General features: G+C 40.6%; 1 protein-coding gene across 2 annotated transcripts in view; it reads right to left on the minus strand.

Annotated features, from left to right (window-relative positions):
• Nucleotides 1–671: 671 nt before the first annotated feature.
• Nucleotides 672–21,110, minus strand: part of GLB1 (nitrogen regulatory P-II-like protein) — a 40,048-nt gene continuing 19,609 nt past the window's right edge. For both annotated transcript variants that reach the window (XM_088976791.1, XM_088976792.1), the window contains 3 exons: nt 1,083–1,118; nt 894–968; nt 672–804 (listed from right to left, as the gene is read on the minus strand). In XM_088976791.1, coding sequence (XP_088832917.1) covers nt 895–968; nt 1,083–1,118 — 110 coding nt within the window. In that variant the 3' untranslated portion in view covers nt 672–804; nt 894. The remainder of the gene's footprint in view (nt 805–893; nt 969–1,082; nt 1,119–21,110) is intronic.

A 21,110-nucleotide genomic window follows, 5' to 3' on the forward strand; every position in this document is an offset into this window, starting at 1 on the left:
GACCGTCAATGGACCGGATATTGGTTCAACCCAATCTGGTCTAAGTCTAATATGAGTCCATTACAGATGGACCAGCCCAATCCAATCCGATAAAATACTTTGGACTATAACCTGGAGTGATCCAATTCAACATTTCTTATTGGAATGCCCAACCTGTTCAAATTGATTTTAATTCAGATCGGATCCAACCCAAAGCCAGTCCATTGACACCTCTACTCTGATCTCCTGTCAATCGACTAGAAATTGGATCAACCCAACCCAATCCAACATAAAACATTACGGATGGACCAGGTCCAATCCAATAAATACTTTGGATCATTAAATCTGGACTGGTCAAATTCAATGTCTTATTGGATTGTCCAACCCATTCAAATTGATTTTGATTCGGAAGGGTCCAACCCAAACCCAGTCCATTGATACCCTTACTGCAAATGCTTAAAACAGGCCGCAATATGAAGCATTTGAGATCTATAATGGTGATTTCTTTGAACTATGCATGATCGACAAGGTAGCCTATTACTGGAACTCTCCTGACACCGGTTATTAATCCCAACCCTCGTTCAAAGTTCATGATGTTCCAAAAGATCCTTGACATTGTTGACTTCTAGATGCCTTTCCCTTCCATTCAAAGTGGGACGGTTCAAAAAGAATAATGAAACATGTTGGAAAACTTTGTGAAGGAGGAGAATGAAAGATATGATGGTATATTTATCCTCATAATAAACAGGTCTAGACAAACTTTTCCACTATGATCAGGAGAAAATAAAGGGTCTTTTCCCTCTTTTTCAGCCTCTTTCTACCACCCTGATATTCCAGAGATGCAAAAAAGCAACATTACAATACACCATCTCAGAGCAGACAAGAAATGAAGGTTAGATGTTAATCTTACATACCTCAAATAGATGGACTGGTAGTGATCATATCTGAACGTCCCCCAGTCATCCTCTCAGCCTTCTCTCCACGCTCACCTGAAAAGATACTCACCATCAGATTAGACAATATTCATGATAGAAATAGGGAAATAAGATCCAACTGTAGAACCAGACTCATTTTTTGTGTTATGGGAGGTAGAGGTGGAATACCTGTGCGGACTCTTATCACATCTGAAACAGGTATTACTGCACAAATAATGAATTTTCATTAGTACTTTGGCCCATTACAGATCCATCAAAATCCTCAATTCATGAAAGCTTTAAAAAGCAACTTTTCATTAGAATTGTAGCCAGCTTCAACTATGAACACTAATACATTAACAAATGAGTTCTCATTTTCATTAAAAATAACCTTGTGCAGTAATTGGTGTACATATGACAACTATCGAAGATATTTGCTAGAGGTAAAATCTTCAAGACCAAAATACAGCAATCACTTTTCCTGTGAAAACTTATGATAACGCTACTTCTGGTTTCAATATAACTCTAAAAGAACATCACAATCAACAAGCATGCACTAGGATCCAAATCAATGAAGTTGGGCACAATAAGATGTTTCCATATAAAGAGTTACAATTTAACCACGTCAAGAAAGAGCCAAGTTAAGCATGATAGATTTAACCACAATAAGATGTTCCCTGCAGAAATGCATGATCTGCATTAAAAATCCACTAGTAAATGGACTTCATTTCTAGAACCATTTTTTTAAAGAACCTATAAAGTTCAGAGAATAGCGGAATTAGGGATAATTGCTTTTCAAGTACAAAACATGGCCAGTATCATATTTGGCCAGTAAATCCATCCATTACATTTTTCTCTGATAGATAAGGTGGTATTAAAAGTAGTGTTTCACGGACACAAACTAGGGTTAGAATCCAATGCCTGTCTAAGAGTTTGACTCAGTATGATGAGAAAACATGAATTCACACACACATCTATGGAAAAGTATATACTATTGAAATAGTTCGTATTATTTGAATTCTAACATTTTATACCTCCAAAAAAGGGTCTAAAACGTTGACTTTGCTACCAAGTAACATTTGATAAAAATAAATGGCATTTGACTTGTGCCTTGGTTGTTCATTTATGTGAAAATAAGCTGGAAGATAAAAAAGAAATGTTACATAGAAGTATCCTCAGGAATCCATGTATTGACAGGCTCTAACACAGACACATCATCCATTTAGGAGAGTTCACACAACACCAATAAAAAGCTCAGCCAAACCAATCTCAAGAAAGTTGAGAGTTGAATATAATCCAAGACATGCCTACTCAAAGTTTCTCTGTTTCACACTAGAGAAATGGTTGGGATACTATGTCAGATAACAAGAACCAGATCTGCCAAATTGCAGTTGCCAGCTGCAAGGGGAACACTACACTAACCCCAATAGAGTTTTTTTTTTCTAAATTTGATCAGTAGCCAACCATTTTATTAATTCAAATTAATGTACAATTTTATATACACAATAAGAGAGATAAAAAGCTTTTATCTCCCCAACCAAACTACTCTTACAATTGTGCCCAAAAAATGTGCTCTTTCCCCATCCCTTGTTTGGCTAATAGGGGTGAGCATATTTCAGTTGAAACTAAAAAACCGAACCAAATTTTCTGTTTTGGTTTTTTGGTTTGGTTATTTCAGTTAGCTATACATCAGCCATGCTGTTTGCTGTTCTTTGAATCCATTGGAATTTCACTTCAATCTCTTAGTCAGTCAAAAGAACTTTTTAACTCATTCCTATACTGCCAAAGAGCTGCCTCCCAATTTTGTTGTCACTCCATCACCAGTCTTGAGTTTCCCTCACTAATTAGCTTGTTGGCATTCATCATTCTTTGTACCCCTTCCATAACAGCCATGACCTTCGCCCTTAGAGAATCCCTCACTCTAATCAGTCCCAAGTACAAGGCCACTAAAAGCCCCTCTTTCATCCCTAAAGATGCCCCCAATTCATAGTTTTCAAGGTGCCGAGACAAGGCTAGGCGATGGCGGGTGCCTAATTGCTTAGGCAGGTAACTAGGCAATGGGGTTTTTTGGAACAAAAACCATGAGTCCTAAGGTAAATTCCCTAGGTTCCATAGCAAGCAACAACCATCTTTCACTATCATTTTTTATAGGAAATGGTAACTTTCATTAATTTTTAGAAATATAGAATTACAGCCGCCACCTTCCAAAAATGTGACCCCTCATGACATAATTAAATTATAAGCATGCCCAAAATAAAGTCTCCCTATTAACCCCTTGCTTTGCTAAAACATCAACCAACCCATTTGCTGTTCTACTAACCCAGTTAAATTGTGCTCCTAACTCCCTTGTCAAATTCATTATTTCCCTCATATGCTGTCTAAGGGGCCAAGCACCCAAATTCCTTGTTTGCATGCATCCTATGACCAATCTTTCACTATCAATTGTCTATAGTGTTCATAAAAATGTATAAACTTCATCTTAAAAAAATCAACATATTCATGGAAAAAATGGAAGAAATAAAAGAAATTTCAGAAAAAAGAGGGACTGAGACTCTATTTTTGTTCTATGAAAAAGAAGAATGTTTTCTTGGTAAAGAGGCAGTACGATCTCAGAATAATGAGAGGAGAAGAGGGAGAAGAGAGAAGAGAGAAAGGAAAAAAGGAGATTGGAGAGAAAAAGGTCAGCTGGCAGCGCCAGCCTTTTTAATATTTATACTAGGGCGACCATTCAAAAGATAAAAATAAGTACAATTACATATGTGCCCTTGCAGCATTAAACTGAAATAAAACTAAGTTATTCAACACTCCCCCTCAAGTTGGGACATAGATGTCAATCATGCCCAACTTGTCACATAAGTCATCGTGCCGTGAGTGATGCAAGCCTTTTGTAAATATATCTGCAAGTCGCTCCTTAGAACTAACATATGGGGTGCACACTTCCCCATTAACAATTTTCTCTCTAATAAAGTGTTGGTCAACCTTTATATGTTTAGTTCTATCATGAAGAACTGGGTTAGCTGCAATATTGATGGCAGCCTTGTTATCACAATACAAGGGCATAGGGCTATCAACAGGAAAACCCAATTCGCTCAACAAATTCTTTATCCACATAGCTTCAGCCACCCCATGGGACATTGCTCTATACTCAGCTTCAGCACTAGACCTAGCCACCACACTATGTTTCTTGCTTCTCCATGTGACTAGATTTCCTCCCACAAAGGAACAAGACCCACTAGTCGACTTTTTGTCATCAACTGATCCAGCCCAATCAGCATCTATATACACTTCAATCTTCAAGTGACCATTCTTTTGGAATAATAAACCAGTTCCTGAAAACTTCTTTAGATATCTAAGGATTCTCTTTGCTACCTCTAAGTGTGTGGTCTTAGGAGCATGCATGAACTGACTAAGAACACCCACTGCATAAGCAATGCCTGGCCTGGTCATGGACAAATACAGGAGACTCCCACAAGTCTCTGGAATTGTTTTACATCCTTGACAACTTCGCCACAACAGTCACCCAATCTGTGATTTGGATCAATGGGAGAGTCAGCTGGCTTAACCCCTAACTTTCCTGAATCCTGTAACAGATCTATGATGTATTTCCTTTGAGAAATGGAAGATCCCCTTTTGTGAGCGGGCCACTTCAATTCCAAGGAAATACCAAAGGGGACCTAGATCCTTCACCTCAAATTGAGTGGCTAAGAAACCCTTTAGCCTCTAAATTTCAACCTTCCAGTCACCTGTGACCACTATGCCATCAACATACACTATCAAGGCTGCAATCTTTCCTTCCCCCCTTTTCACAAATAGAGTATGGTCAGCCTGACACGGTTTGTAGCCAATTTGTTGTATAGCAAGATGAAACTTGCTGAACCAAGCTTTTGGTGATTGTTTTAGACCATACAAAGACTTCTTTAACTGGCACACTTTCTACTCTTTACCTAGGGCACTAAAGCCAGATGAAACTTACTGAACCAAGCTCTTGGTGACTGTTTAAGACCATACAAAGACTTCTTTAGTCGGTACACTTTATGCTCTTTGCCTAGGGCACTAAAGCCAGGAGGTTGTACCATGTACACCTCTTCCTCAAGGTCTCCATTCAGGAAGGAATTTTGAATGTCTAGCTGATGAAGATCCCAATCAAGATTTGTCGTTGTAGAATAGTTTTGTAATTCTACTATATTTTATTATTCTTTCTTGTAGTGTATTAGGTGTGTACTTTAGTGTACAACTCTTTTATTCTCTTTGTAAGGACAATCTTGTCCATTTACCTAAGATTAATATAATTATATCCTTTCTGGGTTGGTTCAATCTAATTGGCATGGTATCAGAGCAGGCTGCTCTCTAATTCTTATCTCTTCCTTTTTTATCAGTTTGAGAACTTTAATCATTGCTGATTGACTCTGGATTGTTTCGATCTCTCCACCTGTTCTTTGTGTTTTGCGCATCTAGGGAGAGAGATTTCATTAGATCTCTCTCGTATGACATCAGTTTGCAGTATGAATTGAAAGGAAGTGTCGCCTAGGCCCTCTCATCATACTTTGAATTTTTTTATCGAAATCCGAGAAGTTTTGAGAGAGATCCATACATATTTTCTGGGCGGCTGCATCCAGACTTTCCTTTTCTGGATTGTGTATCAAGTTTTCTCCATTTGTTAGAACTTGGACAATTTCTGGTGATTGTAAGAGGTTTCTATTATCAGTTTCTTTGACTCTCATAGTTTGGTTACTACTTTATTGCTTCATTCGATGAGTCTTTACTTTGTTTCCTTTTCATTATGGCTCTGGAAAAGAATGAATTTATTTTTGTTAAGTTCGATGGGAGCAACTATGCTCTATGGAAGTTTCATTTTCAGTATTTTGTTAAAGGGAAAGGCATGTGGGGTTATATTGACGATCCCACTTCCATGCTTGGCGCCAGTGATGTCAAAGGGCTGAAACAGTGGAGAACTGAGAATGCTCAAGTTACTTCATTGATACTTGGGTTTATCTCAATGGATGTCAATACTCCGATAAGAGGTCTCAAATCTGCCCATGACATGTTCGAATACCTTGAAAAGGTATATCAACAATCAAATATATCTAGGCAATATCATATTGAAATTGATATCTTCTCCTATGTTCAAGGGGAGAAGCGGGTTCAGGAATACTATGCAGGATTTGCAAATCTCTAGACTGAATACAAACTGGCTCACTTTGGGGATCTATCTACAAACTGTTGTGTGAAGACTATGAAGAAGCATCTCAATAAGAGAAAGACCATGCACTTTTTGATGCACCTCATGTCTGATTATGAAACTCTACGCTCCAATATTCTCAGTAGAGAACTAGTGCCTAAACTTGATGCAATCCTTGGAGAGTTGTTAAGGGAGGAAACTTGTCTTCTTACCTTATCCGCACTAGACCAGAAGAAGGAACATGGGATTGATACAGTGTTTTTGGCTACCAAACAGAAGGGTAAGAAGACTTCTCGAAGTTGCAGTGTTATGAATGCAAAGAATATGGTCACGTGGCATCCCACTACAAGAAGAAAAACTTTTGTACCTATTGCAAACAGCAAGGACACATTATAGTGGAATGCCCGACTAGGCCTCCCAAGAAAGGACAACATAAGGCTTATCAGGCCTCAACTGAATTTGTTTCTATTGATACTACCGCCTCATTGTCAATTCACAAGCCAGATGCTCAAGGAAATTTGACTGAAGAAAAGATTCGTGAACTCGTGTCTTCAGCTATTTCTGCATTTGGACTGGCTGGTAAGTCTACTTATTTATGTTCATCTCCTTGTCACATGTGGATTATTGATTCTGGGGCCTCCTTCGGTCAATCTCATAAACCTTGCAATTTAACAACCATATTATTACTGCTAATGGTGATTCTCTACCTGTATATGGTTGTAATGATTTATCTTTATCCACTACTAAGACCAAACCCTTACATCTTCCCAAAACTTTCTTTGTACCTAAACTGACTACTAGTCTAATCTCTGTTGGGCAACTTGTTGATGATGGTAATAATGTTTTATTTACTCGTGATGGTTGTTTTATTCAGGACCAACACACTGGGGAGCTAAAGAGGAAGGGGCATAGGCTTGGGAGATTGTTTACTCTGAAATTCAAGACTAAGAGATCTTCATCGGATTCTTGTTTGCTATCCGTTACACCTAATTCTTCTATTTCTTCCTGTAATAATGTATGGCACTTATGGCATAGACGTTTGGGTCACACTCATGCTAAAAATTTGGATTATTTATTTTCCTCTGGTTGTTTGCCAATGAGTACTTCTTCAGTTAAAAATGCTGATAAATCTTGTTTAACTTGCTGCTATAGTAAAAGTCATGTTTTACCTTTTCCATCTTCTACTAAACATGCATTTACACCTGTTTATCTCATTCATAGTGATGTGTGGTCGTCTCCAGTTATTTCACGCTTGGGTTATAAGTATTTTGTGTTATTCATTGATGATTGTACTCATTACACATGGGTTTACTTTCTTCGAAAGAAATCATAAGTCTTCTCCATGTCTAAGAACTTTCATGTCATGGTAATGACCCAATTTAAAAGCATCATAAATATTTTGATGTCAAATTCAAAGGGAGAGTACTATGATGGTGGGGATGGTGAGTTTCAAACATATCTTAAACAACATGGTATACAGTCCCAAAGATCTTGTCCTAATACTCCTCAACAGAATGGAGTATCGAAGCGCAAGAACTGTCACATTGCTAGTATGGTGAGATCCTTGATACAAGACTTTCATGTTCCCCTTACCTTCTGGGTGGAGGTGACCCACACTGCTATTCACCTCATCAATAGTCTTCCTACACCAATTCTTGAAAATTCTTCTCCCCATCAATCCTTATTTCATCGCCCACCAAACCTATCCATACTTTGTGTCTTTAGATGTGTTTGTTTTGTCCATATCCCTCCCCATGAACACACCAAGCTAACAGCTCGATCAGCTATGTATGCTTTCATGGGATATAGTACGGAACACAAGGGGTTTCTCTGTTGTGATCCCAAAGTTTGTCGGTTGCGCATTTCTCGCAATGTCATCTTTCTTGAGAATCTTTCATTCTTTGAACATATTAGTAATTTGCCTGCACCATCCATTTCTATTCTTCATAACTTTGGTTCAATAGGTGATTCTCCTTCTTTTCAGCCTCTTTAGATGTATTTCAGGAAGCATCCATTTCACCCATTGCCTATGCCTCCTCCACCTCAAGCAACAGTGGTTGATCATTCTTCTCCATCCAACCATAGTTTTCAAGGCGCCAAGGCGAGACTAGGCGAACGGGGGGCGCCTAGGTGATGAATTTTTTTAAGTAAAACCATATATCCTAGGGTAGTTCCCTAGGTTCCATAACCATCTTTCCTAAATAATTATTCATAATTTTCATAAGAAAAGTATAAGTTTCATGTTTAAGTCTAGAAAATCAACATTTTATGAGAAGAAAAAGAACAAAGTAAAGAAAATTCAAAAAATATAGGGGCTGAACCCCTACTTTTGTTATAGGAAAGAAGAAAAGAAAAGGTGGAAGAAGAAGAAGAAAATGTGTTGATTAGACAAAATTTTAAGTTCTTCCTTTGCTAATACGTTCAGGTTTTGAAATTTTTGAGGGTTCAATCAAGGATCAATTTTTCAATATGATACACCCCATATCAGGTGTATTGTATTGTATCTTTGGGGTCCCGATACCCGTTTACAGGTGTTTTTGGGGGACCCACTTTTTTAAATAATATATATATATATATAATGAAATTGAAAACCAAAGAAATAAAAAAATTGAGGGAGTATCGTTATAAGTACCAATACACCTCTACCAATACACAGAGGTGTATCAATACTGTGAAACATGGGTTCAATACAACAGTTAGCAATGTTGCATTGATTAAACCCCAAGAAAATAAGAAAATAATAAAAAGAAATTGGTATATAAACACATAAAATGAATATTCTAGTTTAATAATGTCTATTTTATAATTATAATGTCAAAAAATAAAAAATATAAAAGTATTTTATAACCCAGTGCACAAAACCGCTAGGTGATTGGGCGAGGCAAGCCTCCAAGGGCGCCTTGTCGCCTAGGTGTCGCCTTGACAACTATGTATCCAACCCTACATCTATTCCTTTGTGTTGGTCATCTCGTATTTCTCATCCACCTGATCGCTATGGCTTCTTTTCTAGTCATAGTTCATTTTCAATTGTTTTGTCACCCACAGATATTCCTAAGTCTTATAGCTAGGCCATAGCAGTTGAGCATTGCAAAGATGCTATATGGATTCAAAGGTTTAGGCTTTATTGGAGAATGATACATGGGATCTAGTCTCTCCTCCCCCAGATGCCTCCATAATTGGTAGCCGGTGGGTTTACACCGTGAAACTCAAATATGATGGTACTCTAGACAGATATAAGGCCCATCTGGTTGCTCAAGGTTACAAGCAAGAGTATAGAATTAACTATGATGAAACTTTTGCACCTATGGCCAAAATGACAACAGTTCGTTTGCTACTAACCATTACTGCTCTCAAACAGTGGACAGTTCACAAAGATGGATGTCAAGAATGCCTTCCTCCATGGAGAGTTATAGGAGACAGTTTAATATGAAACCACCTCCCGGCTACTTTGACAATCCTCAATTGGTGTGTAAACTAAAGAAATCCCTATACGGCCTTAAACAAGCTCCACGAGCTTGGTTTGATCGCTTCTGTACAGTAGTGTTGGAGGCTGGTTTTCAGCGGGGTGCTTCATACTACTCTCTCTTCATTCTCAAGCAAGCTTAGGGATTGACTCTTCTTTTGGTCTATGTTGATGACATCCCTATTACTAGAGATGATGTGGATGGTATTAACAAATTCAAACTCCTGCTTAGTAACTCCTTCAAAATGAAAGGTCTTAGGCCAATAACATACTTTCTTGGACTTGAAATTCAAAGATGTCATCGTGGTTACTTTGTCAACCAACAGAAATATGCTTCTGATTTGGTGACTCTTGCTTGCTTGACTGACTCCAAACATGTTGATACACCTCTGGAGCTTAATTGGAAGTTGAGTAAAGATGAGGGTGATCTCCTCCCTAATGCTACCCTGTATCGACAAATTGTAGGTAGTCTTATCTACCTAACCATGACTAGATCGGACATTTCCTATGTGGTTCAGATTGTGAGTTAGTTTGTTTCTGCTCCACGTCAGCCCCACTATTCTACAGTTCTCCAGATTATTCGTTATGTACAGAGTACACTATCACATGGCTTATTTTTCTCATCCTCTTCATCCATACAGCTCCGAGCTTATGCAGATGCAGACTGGGCAGGTTGTCCTAACACTCGTCGCTCTACTACTGGTTGGTGTATATTCCTTGGTGATTCTTTGGTCAATTGGAAATGCAAGAAACAACAAACGGTTTCCAAGTCATCTACTGAAGCCGAGTACAAAGCCATGTCTTTAGTATGCAGTGAAATAGTCTGGCTTAAGGCACTACTTCATGATATGAATATCGATCACTCATCTGCTATTCCTCTATTTGCTGACATGAGTGCAATCAAGATTGCAACCAATCTCGTATTTCACGAGCGCACTAAACATATTGAGGTGGATTGTCACTTCATCCGTGACCTTCTCCATGCAGGTCACATCTCTCTCCCACATGTTTCATCGGGTTTACAGCTTATGGATCTCTTCACCAAAGCTATGACCAAAGCCCAACATAACTTTCTTGTTGACAAACTGATGCTTATACCCCAGCATCAGTTTGGGGGGGAGTGTAGAAGAACTAAAGGGTAGTTTTGTAATTCTACTATATTTTATTATTCTTTCTTGTACTGTATTAGGCATGTACTTTAGTGTACAACTCTTTCATTCTCTTTGTAAGGGCAATCTTGTTCATTTACCTAAGATTAAAATAAATATCTCTTTCCTGGGTTGGTTCGATCTAATTTGATCAACCCAACAGATCTGAACCTCTATCACATCTCTTGCTCTTTCACCTTCTTACGAACTGATAGCCGCAAGGGAGAAAAGAACTCTAGTGGAGTTCATCTAGGCTATTGGAGCAAAAGTCTCTACATAATCTACTCCATATACCTGAGTAAACCCTTTTGCCACCAACCAAGCCTTGTATCTTTCTATTGTGCCATTAGCCTTGTGCTTCACTATGAACACCCACTTAAACCCTATCGATTCTTTACCCTCAGGAAGATCCACTAACTCCCACGCACCATTTTTATGTAAGGCATCTATCTCTTCTTTCATTGCATCTGTCCATTCAGGTACTAAGAGAGCTTCTGCCACATTTTTAGGGATAGGGACACTGTCAATGGAAGAAATGAAAGCACGAAAAGAGGGTAAGATGTTCTCATAGGAAACAAAATGGGAAATAGGATGCTTGGTGGTACAAGACCTAACTCCCTTCCTTTTTGCAATGGGGATGTCTAGGTCATCAACAAATGAAGTATCAATAGCAAGGGGATCAAAAACATCAATAGGAATGATAGGACATGGTTGGATATGATCTGTCCCTGGTGAATCTAATGATGTTGGCGATACAATTTCAAGTTGCTCCACAGCTCTCGAATTTAGCAGGCCCTTGTGAAGATAAAAAACATGAAATGGAGGGGGGTTAGGCAGAGGGGCAAGAACCTGAACTAGTTTCTCCTCCACCTTACTCTCCCTCTAAGGAGAAACCAAGAAAAAATGGTCACTTTCAAAGAAAGACACATCTATAGAAACATGGTATTTCTTGGAAACGGGGTCAAAGCACCGATAACCTTTTTGGGAAGAAGTATGACCCAAGAATACACAGGGAATAGTACGAGGATCAAGTTTACCACTAGTAGGAGATAGGTCCTGGATGAAACAACGACAACCAAACACACGGATAGGAACAGAGAAGTGGGGAGCCTTAGGAAATAGGAGCTGATGGGGGGCCTTGTACCTTAACAAGCGAGATGGCATACGGTTGATGAGATAGGCAGCACACAACACAGCATCCAACCAAAAACGTTTACAAACATTCATGTGTATGAATAACACGAGCAACTTCAAGGAGGTGGAGGTTTTTTCTTTCAGCAACATCATTCTGTTGGGGGGTTCTAGCACAAGAGCTGCGATGTATGGATCCACACAAAGCAAAAAACTCCGTGAGATCACTATGAAAATATTCTTTGGCTTTATTCATCAAGAAAATATTCTTTGGCTTTGTCTAATTGGAAAATTTGGATTTCCACTTGAAACTGAGTAAATATCAAGCGTTGGAAATCTTTTATGATTTTTGGTACTTCATCTCTGGACTGCATAGGGTACACCCATGTATATCGGGAGTAGTCATCAATAAGTGTAATGAAATACTTATAGCCAGACTCGGATGTTAAAGTAATAGAGCCCCAGACACGAAAATAAACAATATGGAAAGGAAATTCAAATTTATTATTTCTTGAAGTAAAATAATTTCTACAATGTTTGCTCAACTGACAAGTTTGACATGTGAAATCCGACAATGACACTGATTTAAATAAATCTGGTAACCAAGCTTTCAATGATTCAAAAGATAAATTACCCAAACGATTGTGCCATAAATGGACTTGACTCTTACTAGACAGACTCTTAGACTCAATAGCCGCAAGACTAGCTTTATTCTCCAACATGTAAAGACCATCTTCCCAAGGCCAAATCATGTATCGTACAAGAGGAAGGAAAAAAGGTTACTGAGCAGTTTAACGAATTTGTTATACTACTAACAAAGAACAAATTTATGGGCAGTTTAGAAACATGTAGAACATCAGAAAGGGTGAGTCCAAGAGGAAGGGAGATGGTTCCTTGACCATATATGGTGGAGAAAGAACCATTAGCAAGTCTCACCTTATCCCGTCCAGATAATAGATGATAAGATTGAAAACAATTGGACTTACCCGTCATATGGTTCGAGGCTCTAGAATCTATTATCCAAGGAGAGTCTGAGGAATGAGAGGACACACAGAAAGCTGTGGTAGAATTATCGTTACCGGATGTAGATGCAAAGGAAGTCGAGGGGGGAGAAGTCGAATCCATTTGGCGGATTGCCCTCCCATACAACTCCAAATGGTCACGGAAAAAATTGATGATATCTTCCCTGGGATCAGTCACGAAAGGACTTATAGTAGTGGTAGATGATTGAGGCTCTTGAGAGGCTAAGTTTGCTGCATTAAACTTCTCTGACCTTGCTGTCTTGGCTTCTTATTCTGGTCTGACTTTTTACTCAACTCCTGAGCCCATTTTGCTTCCCATGAAGCTCCCAACATGTCTCCCGAGTATGTCTAGATTTCTGACAATGTGTGCACCATAGTTTATCTTTGTCATCAACTTTCTTCTGGAAGTCACTCTTCTTGAAGGAATTACTACCATCCGTAGCAACACTCCCTTTAGCTACTAATGCAATCTGCTCTCCCTCAGGATTATTCATCATATTTCATCTGCTCTCTTCCCACTGTACTAGAGCATATACTTCTTGCACTGGTGGGAGATCTTTACTCCCCAATGTCTAAAGCCTGATAGATTCATATGTGGAATTCAGACCCAAGAGGAAGGCAAACACTCGTTGTTGGGAAACCAGAGACTTATATGCTTTGGAATTTGCATCAGATTTCCAGTCTATATTCTGATAGTGATTTAGTTCCTTCCAAATAGAAGTCAAGTCTGAATAGTAGACAGAGAGACTCCTCTCCCCCTGCTTACAAGTTGAGGAGGCAGCCTGCAACTGATATATTTTGGCATAATGTCGTTGTTCTAAATATGTAGATTTAGCTTGCTCCCATATCTCATGAGTAGACCTGTTCATGGGTCAGGCCAGGCCGGGATTTTACTCTTCATAAACAGGATTTTGTTAGGCCCGAGCCCAAACCCGAGCCTGAAGCCTGACCTAACAGAAAGATGGTCGCCGGTGTTGAGTTCTCGTTGGTAAAGTTGAGCTGAGATTTTGACAGTGAAAAGGAGAAGTGAGTTTGCGTCTGAGAGAGAGAGAGAGAGAGAGAGAGGACTCACCGCCGCCGCCGGTGCCTGAGTTCGCGTCTGAGATTCTGTAAGAGGAGAAGTGAGAAGAAGAACGAGAGAGAGAGAGAGAGAGGACTCACCGCCGGTCCACCGGAGTTCACTGGTTGCGCCGGTGAGTGCTCGCCGATTCTGTCTGACTGAGAATGTGAGGTTGTGACTGTGAAAACTAAGAAGAGAGAACTGAGCTTTGGCTAAGACTAAGAGAAAGAGATGAGTGAGAAGAGAGAGGTGAGGATATTTAGGGTTAGGGTTTTTAGTTTAACTTAAAGGTCAGGTCGGGCTATTTTGACAAATCCCGAGACCGGCCCGAAATAAATTCGAGCCGGGCTTTTAGGCCCAAGGTCAAGCATGTGGGCTCAAATCTGTGTACAAGCCCGTCCGGGGGCCGGCCCGTCGGGCTACCTGGCTCATGAACAGGTCTACTCATGAGTTGTTTATGCCCACATGAAGGTCTTTCTCACTTGTGGCAGCATAGACAATAACAGCCATGACATCACCATGCTGTTTTCCTAGTCCCACCTATCATGTTCCACACCTCCAGACTAGGGTTCTCTAACTCTACCATTGATATACCCCACTTTTCCCCTTGCAGTTATGTAGAGCTTGATTCCCCTTGACCATTCTAGGTAATTGAGGCTGTTAGAGTGAGCCGAATAAGGATAATTTAGTAATCTTATGTCAGTTAAGTACTTTGCTTATGTGGCTGTTTTATTAGAGTACTCTGCCCCACACTTAAGTGAGGGCAGTTTAGTCTTTGTAAGTGTAATTAGAACCTAATAAACACAAGGGGGTTGACTGAATGTAAGATTAATCAGTTCGACTAAACCCTCCTGTTCTCTCTTTCTCTTGTCTTCTTCCTCATCTTCTTCTTCCTTCTTCACTGGTTCGGACTACTGTAGCTGCTCCAAAACATGGTATCAGAGCAAGGTTTCTGACCTGCTTCCGCTTGCAAAGCATCTCAGCTGTGTTCGTGACACCCTCCTCTTCGTTTCTAGTTGGTTAATGGAGAGAGCTGGTTCGCCCTAGGTCTGAGACATCACAGTTCGTTGCTCTCTGCTGCGCACAATTTTCTTCATCAAGGAAGGTGATTTCAGCAGTGAATGGTTGGCTGATACTCTCAAAGGAAGGTTGGTTATTTAGTCCTCTTGTGTTGCTGGTATTTCTGGGTAGGAACCCTTCAAGAATCAGTTAGTACTGATTAGAACCTAGAGAACTAGGTTCATTGTTGCCCTAAAAAGGGCTGTGTGTGCAGTAGCCGAATGGTGTAGGGCTGCTGTGAGTTGTTGAGTGGTGTTAGGGCTGCTGTAGGTGGCCGAGTGGTGTAAGGTGGAATGCAGTGACCTTGCCAAGCTCCTTGTGGTCGTGTAATGCCCTCTTAAGTGTGTTAAACAAATCTGAACTGGGTGTAGCAGTTTGACTGTGTTGTGGTGCTTGTGATGCGCAATTTTTTTTATTGAGTGGTTGTAAGAGGGCCTACTGTTGTGTTGTGGTGCTTGTGATGCTTATGTGGGTCGTAGGTGTGTGAAGTCAGCAGTAGTGTAAAGAAGAACAAGTGTGTGCTCCCACTGTTGTATTTAGGGGCTGCAATAGGTGCTGAAGTATCAAACTGTGAACAACATCAATCAGCTTGTAGCTGAGAAGTAAGGTTAGAGGCAACTGTGAAAGAGTACAATGGCAGCAATAGGAGATGGCTACAATGATCAGAAACCTAATGTGGTAATTTCCTCCGACTACCTAGGGGTACAAATGACCTCAATTAAGCTGAATGGGGAGAACTATGTTCCATGGGCCAAATCAGTGGAAGTGTTTCTCAAGGCAAAGAAGAAAGTAAAGCATGTAAGAGATGAAAAGCCATCGGAGGACTCTCAAGGGTTTGATGATTGGGAGCAAGAAGATGCTCAAATCATGACTTGGCTGTGGAATAGTATGGAACCTAAAATTAGTGCCAACTTCATGTTTCTTGATACAGCTAAGGATATATGGGAGCATGCTAAGAAGCTATATTCTGTACAAGATAACACAACAAGAGTGTATCAGCTTTATCAGGAGTATTTTGATTTACAACAAGGAACCAAAACACTAGAAGAGTACTATGCCAGCATGAAGAATATAAGGAATGAACTCAATGTCTATCACCCCCTTACTCTAGATATTAAAGTTCAGCAACAGCAAAGGGAGCAACTAGATGTTACAAGATTTTTAGTGGGGCTGAAGTCGGAATATGAACCAGTTAGAGCCCAAATATTGGGGGGCTCTACTCTTCCTACACTTGAGGAAGTATTCTCAAGGCTTCGTAGAATCTCTTTGGGACAGACAGAGAACTCCACACAGTCTGATAGATCAGCACTTGTGACAGCTCGAGGGGTTGGATATAGTACAAGAGGGGGAGGTCATGCTCCCCGAGGAGGCCGTAGCAGTTCCATGATTAGTCGGGGTGGTCGTGACTCAGGGGGAGGTCGTGGCAGAGGGAAGAATAACTCTACAAGGAAATGCACTCATTGTGGTAGAGAGGGACACACAGTGAATTTCTGTTATGATCTACATGGCCCTCCCTCTAAATGGGCTAATCATGCTGTAGCGGGTGAGGTTGATATCAGTGACAGTAAACCGGCAGACCGAACTCATCCCACATCTACATCTACCTCTGGGAGGGAAATGGTGAGCGTACCGCGTGATGAGTATGAACGGTTCCTTCAAACTACTTCACAGCATACCACTGCCACACTTGCCCAATCAGGTATTGCTTGCATGTCATCTAAAACCTCTCCCTGGATTATTGACTCTGGAGCCTCAGATCATATGACCGGGACTCCAGGTGTGTTCTCTTCTCTCTCTGAAACCTCCACATCACAAACTGTTACACTTGCCAATGGGTCCTCATCTCCCATATGTGGTGTTGGTAATATTGACATGGCTCCTGTGCCCTTATCATCTGTTTTATATGTCCCTAAGTTTCCATTCAATCTTATGTCTGTTAGTAAAATAACCAAAGCTCTTAACTGTTCCGTTACCTTCTTTCCTTCCACCTGTGTTTTTCAGGATCTCAAGACGGGGAAGAAGATTGGTGGGGGGCATGAAGTTGGTGGACTGTACTATCTTGACGGTGGTGGATCTTCAATTGCTCTTCAGACTTCGCTTACTCCTCTACAATGGCATTGCCGACTGGGACATCCATCTCTCAAGGCTCTCAAGATTTTGGTCCCGTCATTGAGTCATTTGTCAGTTTTGCAATGTGTCATGTCAGTTTGGGAAACATCGTCGTGTGTCCTTCAGTCCAAGAGTTGAGAGTCGTATGTTGAGTCCTTTTTCTTTGGTTCATTCAGATGTTTGGGGTCCAATCAAAATAGAGTCTTATAATGGGTACAAGTATTTTGTCTCCTTTATTGATGATTGTTCAAGAATGACATAGATTTACTTAATGAAAGAAAGAAGTGAATTGTTTTCTATTTTTCAAAAATTCCATGCTGAAATACGCACACAATTTGGTGTACCAATCAAAATTCTCCGTTCAGATAATGGTCGTGAATACTTTCTTACTTCATTTCAACAGTATTTAGAACAGCATGGCATTATTCATCAGACATCATGTGCATACACCCCTCAACAAAATGGGGTAGCTGAACGGAAGAACCGTCAGCTTCTTGAAATTGCTCGGTCTCACCACATGAATGTTCCAAAACGTTTTTGGAGTGATGCTGTACTCACTGCATGTTTTCTCATTAATCGGATGCCCTCCTTCATTCTTCATGGTCGGTCCCCCTTCTCTATCTTGTTTCCCACTTTATCTCCATTCCCATTAATTCCTCGTGTCTTTGGTTGTGTGTGCTTTGTCCACAATCTGAGCCCTGGAATAGACAAGCTAGATGCACGCTCAATTAAATGTGTCTTCCTTGGCTACTCACGGACTCAGAAAGGGTACAAGTGTTATAATCCCATTACCCGGAAGTGCTATGTCTGTCTTGATGTCACCTTTTTTGAGTCAGTCCCCTTCTTCTCAAGTCCTGAAGCACCCTCGTCTCCACCCGCACTTCCTCTTCCTCTCCCTGTCAGTGATACAGTTCCAGATGTTGTTGTTGGAGTAGACTCATCACCTCATCCCATGCAGATCACCACCGAACGTCCACCAATCCGGCAAGTGTATACACGTCGAACGGCACCGGCCCCTCCTCCAGCTTCTACCTCATCTGCGGATCCTCTCATGGCTCCTATTGTTGAACCCTCAAACCTTGATCTACCCATTGCCTTACGGAAAGGTAAACGCAGTTCTACCCTCCATCCCATTTCCAATTTCGTTTCATTATCTCGTCTTTCTACATCACATCGCCAGTTTGTTTCCCTTTTATCCTCTATTTCCATACCTAACAATGTCCAAGAAGCTCTCAGTTCACCTGATTGGCGTCAGGCAATGGAGGAGGAACTTTCTGCTCTTCAACATACTCAAACGTGGGAACTTACTACTCTCCCACCTGGTAAGCATGCTGTGGGATGTAAATGGGTGTATACTGTGAAATACTTGCCAGATGGTAGTGTAGAGCATCTGAAGGTCAGACTTGTTGCTAAAGGTTACTCCCAGTTGTATGGAGTGGACTACATGGAGACATTCTCTCCGGTGGCTAAGATTGGTTCTGTTCGTGTACTAATTTCCCTGGCAGTTATGTATGATTGGCCTCTGTTTCAGCTTGATATCAAGAATGCCTTTCTCCATGGTGATCTTGTGGAGGAGGTATATATGGAGCAACCACCTGGGTTTGTTGCTCAGGGGGAGGATGGTAAGGTATGCAGATTGAAAAAGGCAATTTATGGGTTGAAACAATCGCCGCGTGCTTGGTTTGGGAAGTTCAGTGAAGTGGTGAAGAGTTTTGGAATGAAGCAATGCCAGGTAGATCACTCAGTGTTCAGCTATGACTCAGAAGCTGGGAAGATTCTATTAGTGGTCTATGTGGATGATATTGTCATTACTGGCAGTGATAAATTGGGGATTGGCAAATTAAAGGTATTTTTGCAAAACCATTTCCAAACAAAAGATCTTGGAACATTGAAATATTTCTTGGGAATAGAGGTTGCCAGGTCAAAACAAGGTGTAAATCTGTGCCAAAGAAAATATGTTCTTGATCTATTGGAAGAAACAGGACTGTTAGGTGCAAAACCGGCTGAGACCCCTATGGAACCAAATGTTAAGTTGAGCAGTGATACAGGAGAAGTATTTGAAGATCCTGGAAGGTATAGACGACTAGTGGGGAAGCTGAACTATCTAACTATCACGAGACCCGACATATCCTTTGCAGTCAGTGTGGTGAGCCAATTCATGCAGGACCCTCGTATACCTCACTGGGATGCAATTCTTAGAATTGTGAGGTATCTGAAAGGAGCTCCAGGCCGTGGACTATTGTATAAACCAGGAGGAAAACTTGAAGTAGTGGGGTATACAGATGCAGACTGGGCAGGCTCAGTGAATGATAGAAGATCTACTACGGGCTATTGCACATTTCTTGGAGGAAATCTTGTGACGTGGAAGAGTAAAAAGCAGACGGTTGTGGCCAGAAGTAGTGCTGAAGCTGAGTATAGGGCCATGGCACATACTACCTGTGAGTTAGTGTGGTTGAGGAATCTTCTACAAGAAATTGGGTTTCACATGGATAAACCTATGAGACTGTATTGTGACAACCAAGTTGCACTCCATATCTCATCCAATCCTGTATTTCATGAGAGAACAAAGCACATAGAGGTTGATTGCCACTTTGTGAGGGAGAAGGTCCTTGCTGGAGAGATAAACACAGAACATGTGGGCTCGAATGATCAATGGGCAGATTTGTTTACAAAAGCTCTAAACTCAAGGAAAGTGAATCATCTATGTAACAAGCTGGGATTATAGGACATATATTCTCCAGCTTGAGGGGGAGTGTTAGAGTGAGCCGAATAAGGATAATTTAGTAATCTTATGTCAGTTAAGTACTTTGCTTATGTGGCTGTTTTATTAGAGTACTCTGCCCCACACTTAAGTGAGGGCAGTTTAGTCTTTGTAAGTGTAATTAGAACCTAATAAACACAAGGGGGTCGACTGAATGTAAGATTAATCAGTTCGACTAAACCCTCCTGTTCTCTCTTTCTCTTGTCTTCTTCCTCATCTTCTTCTTCCTTCTTCACTGGTTCGGACTACTGTAGCTGCTCCAAAACAGAGGCCATCAAAGAAAATCACAGCCATGGGAAAACTCGTGTCAAAACCTCCACTCATCCCACTCTGGCTAGAGGTCACACCACACATACTAGAATCCTCAGAAGACATAGAACTTGATTTTGGTTCAGTCACAATCCAGTTAGAGAACAAGCTCTCAGTTCAGTTCTGACTCACAGTTCAGTCAAACAAGGTTAAAGTCTTAGTTCAGCTACAGTTCTGGACGCAAAAAACTTGTTCTCACACAGAATAATCAAAACTGATCACACACCATTACTTGTTCTCAGATTTCAACCCTACTAAACCAGTTCAGATGTGCAAAATATATCAAAAAACAGGTCTGACCAGTCCCTCCAGCAATAACTCATCAACTTTCCACACAACAATTTAAGTTTTAATATGAACTGAAGAAGAAAAAACTGCTATCACAGCAGTTACAGAACTGCAGACCTGAACAGCCCACCTTTCAGGGCATAAGAAGGATCACTCAATCCACATATATTGAGAGAAAACACTCTCACACCAGCCGCAGGTTATTAGACCCACATAACCCACTCACCTGGGTACAAAAGGATCAGTTCAATCCACAAAGCTGAGGAAGAAAAAAGGAGAAGAAACCTCACAGCATTCGGCTACCCTCCCCTTGATGATTTCTGGGCTCATGACCAAGAGAGGAGAGGACAAAATACACAGAAAGCTCCCTCACACGTCCACCAGAAACCTCTTTCCTTTGATTCAATCACCAATAGACAAATAAAGTAGTTGGAGGAAGAAACAGACAGATCGCCGCTCCTAAGATTGGATCTGTCGCTCTGATACCATGTTTTCTTGGTAAAGGGGCAGTACGATCTCAGAATAATGAGAGAAGAGGGAGAAGAGAGAAGAGAGAAAGGAAAAAAGGAGATTGGAGAGAAAAAGGTCAGCTAGTGGCACCAACCTTTTTAATATTTATACTAGGGCGACTATTCAAAAAATAAAAAGTACAATTACATATGTGCCCTTGTGGCACTAAACTGAAATA

This window comes from Nelumbo lutea, chromosome 3 (genome assembly GCF_056320005.1).
Source record: "Nelumbo lutea isolate HS-2025 chromosome 3, American lotus-T2T, whole genome shotgun sequence".
Taxonomy (NCBI): domain Eukaryota; kingdom Viridiplantae; phylum Streptophyta; class Magnoliopsida; order Proteales; family Nelumbonaceae; genus Nelumbo; species Nelumbo lutea.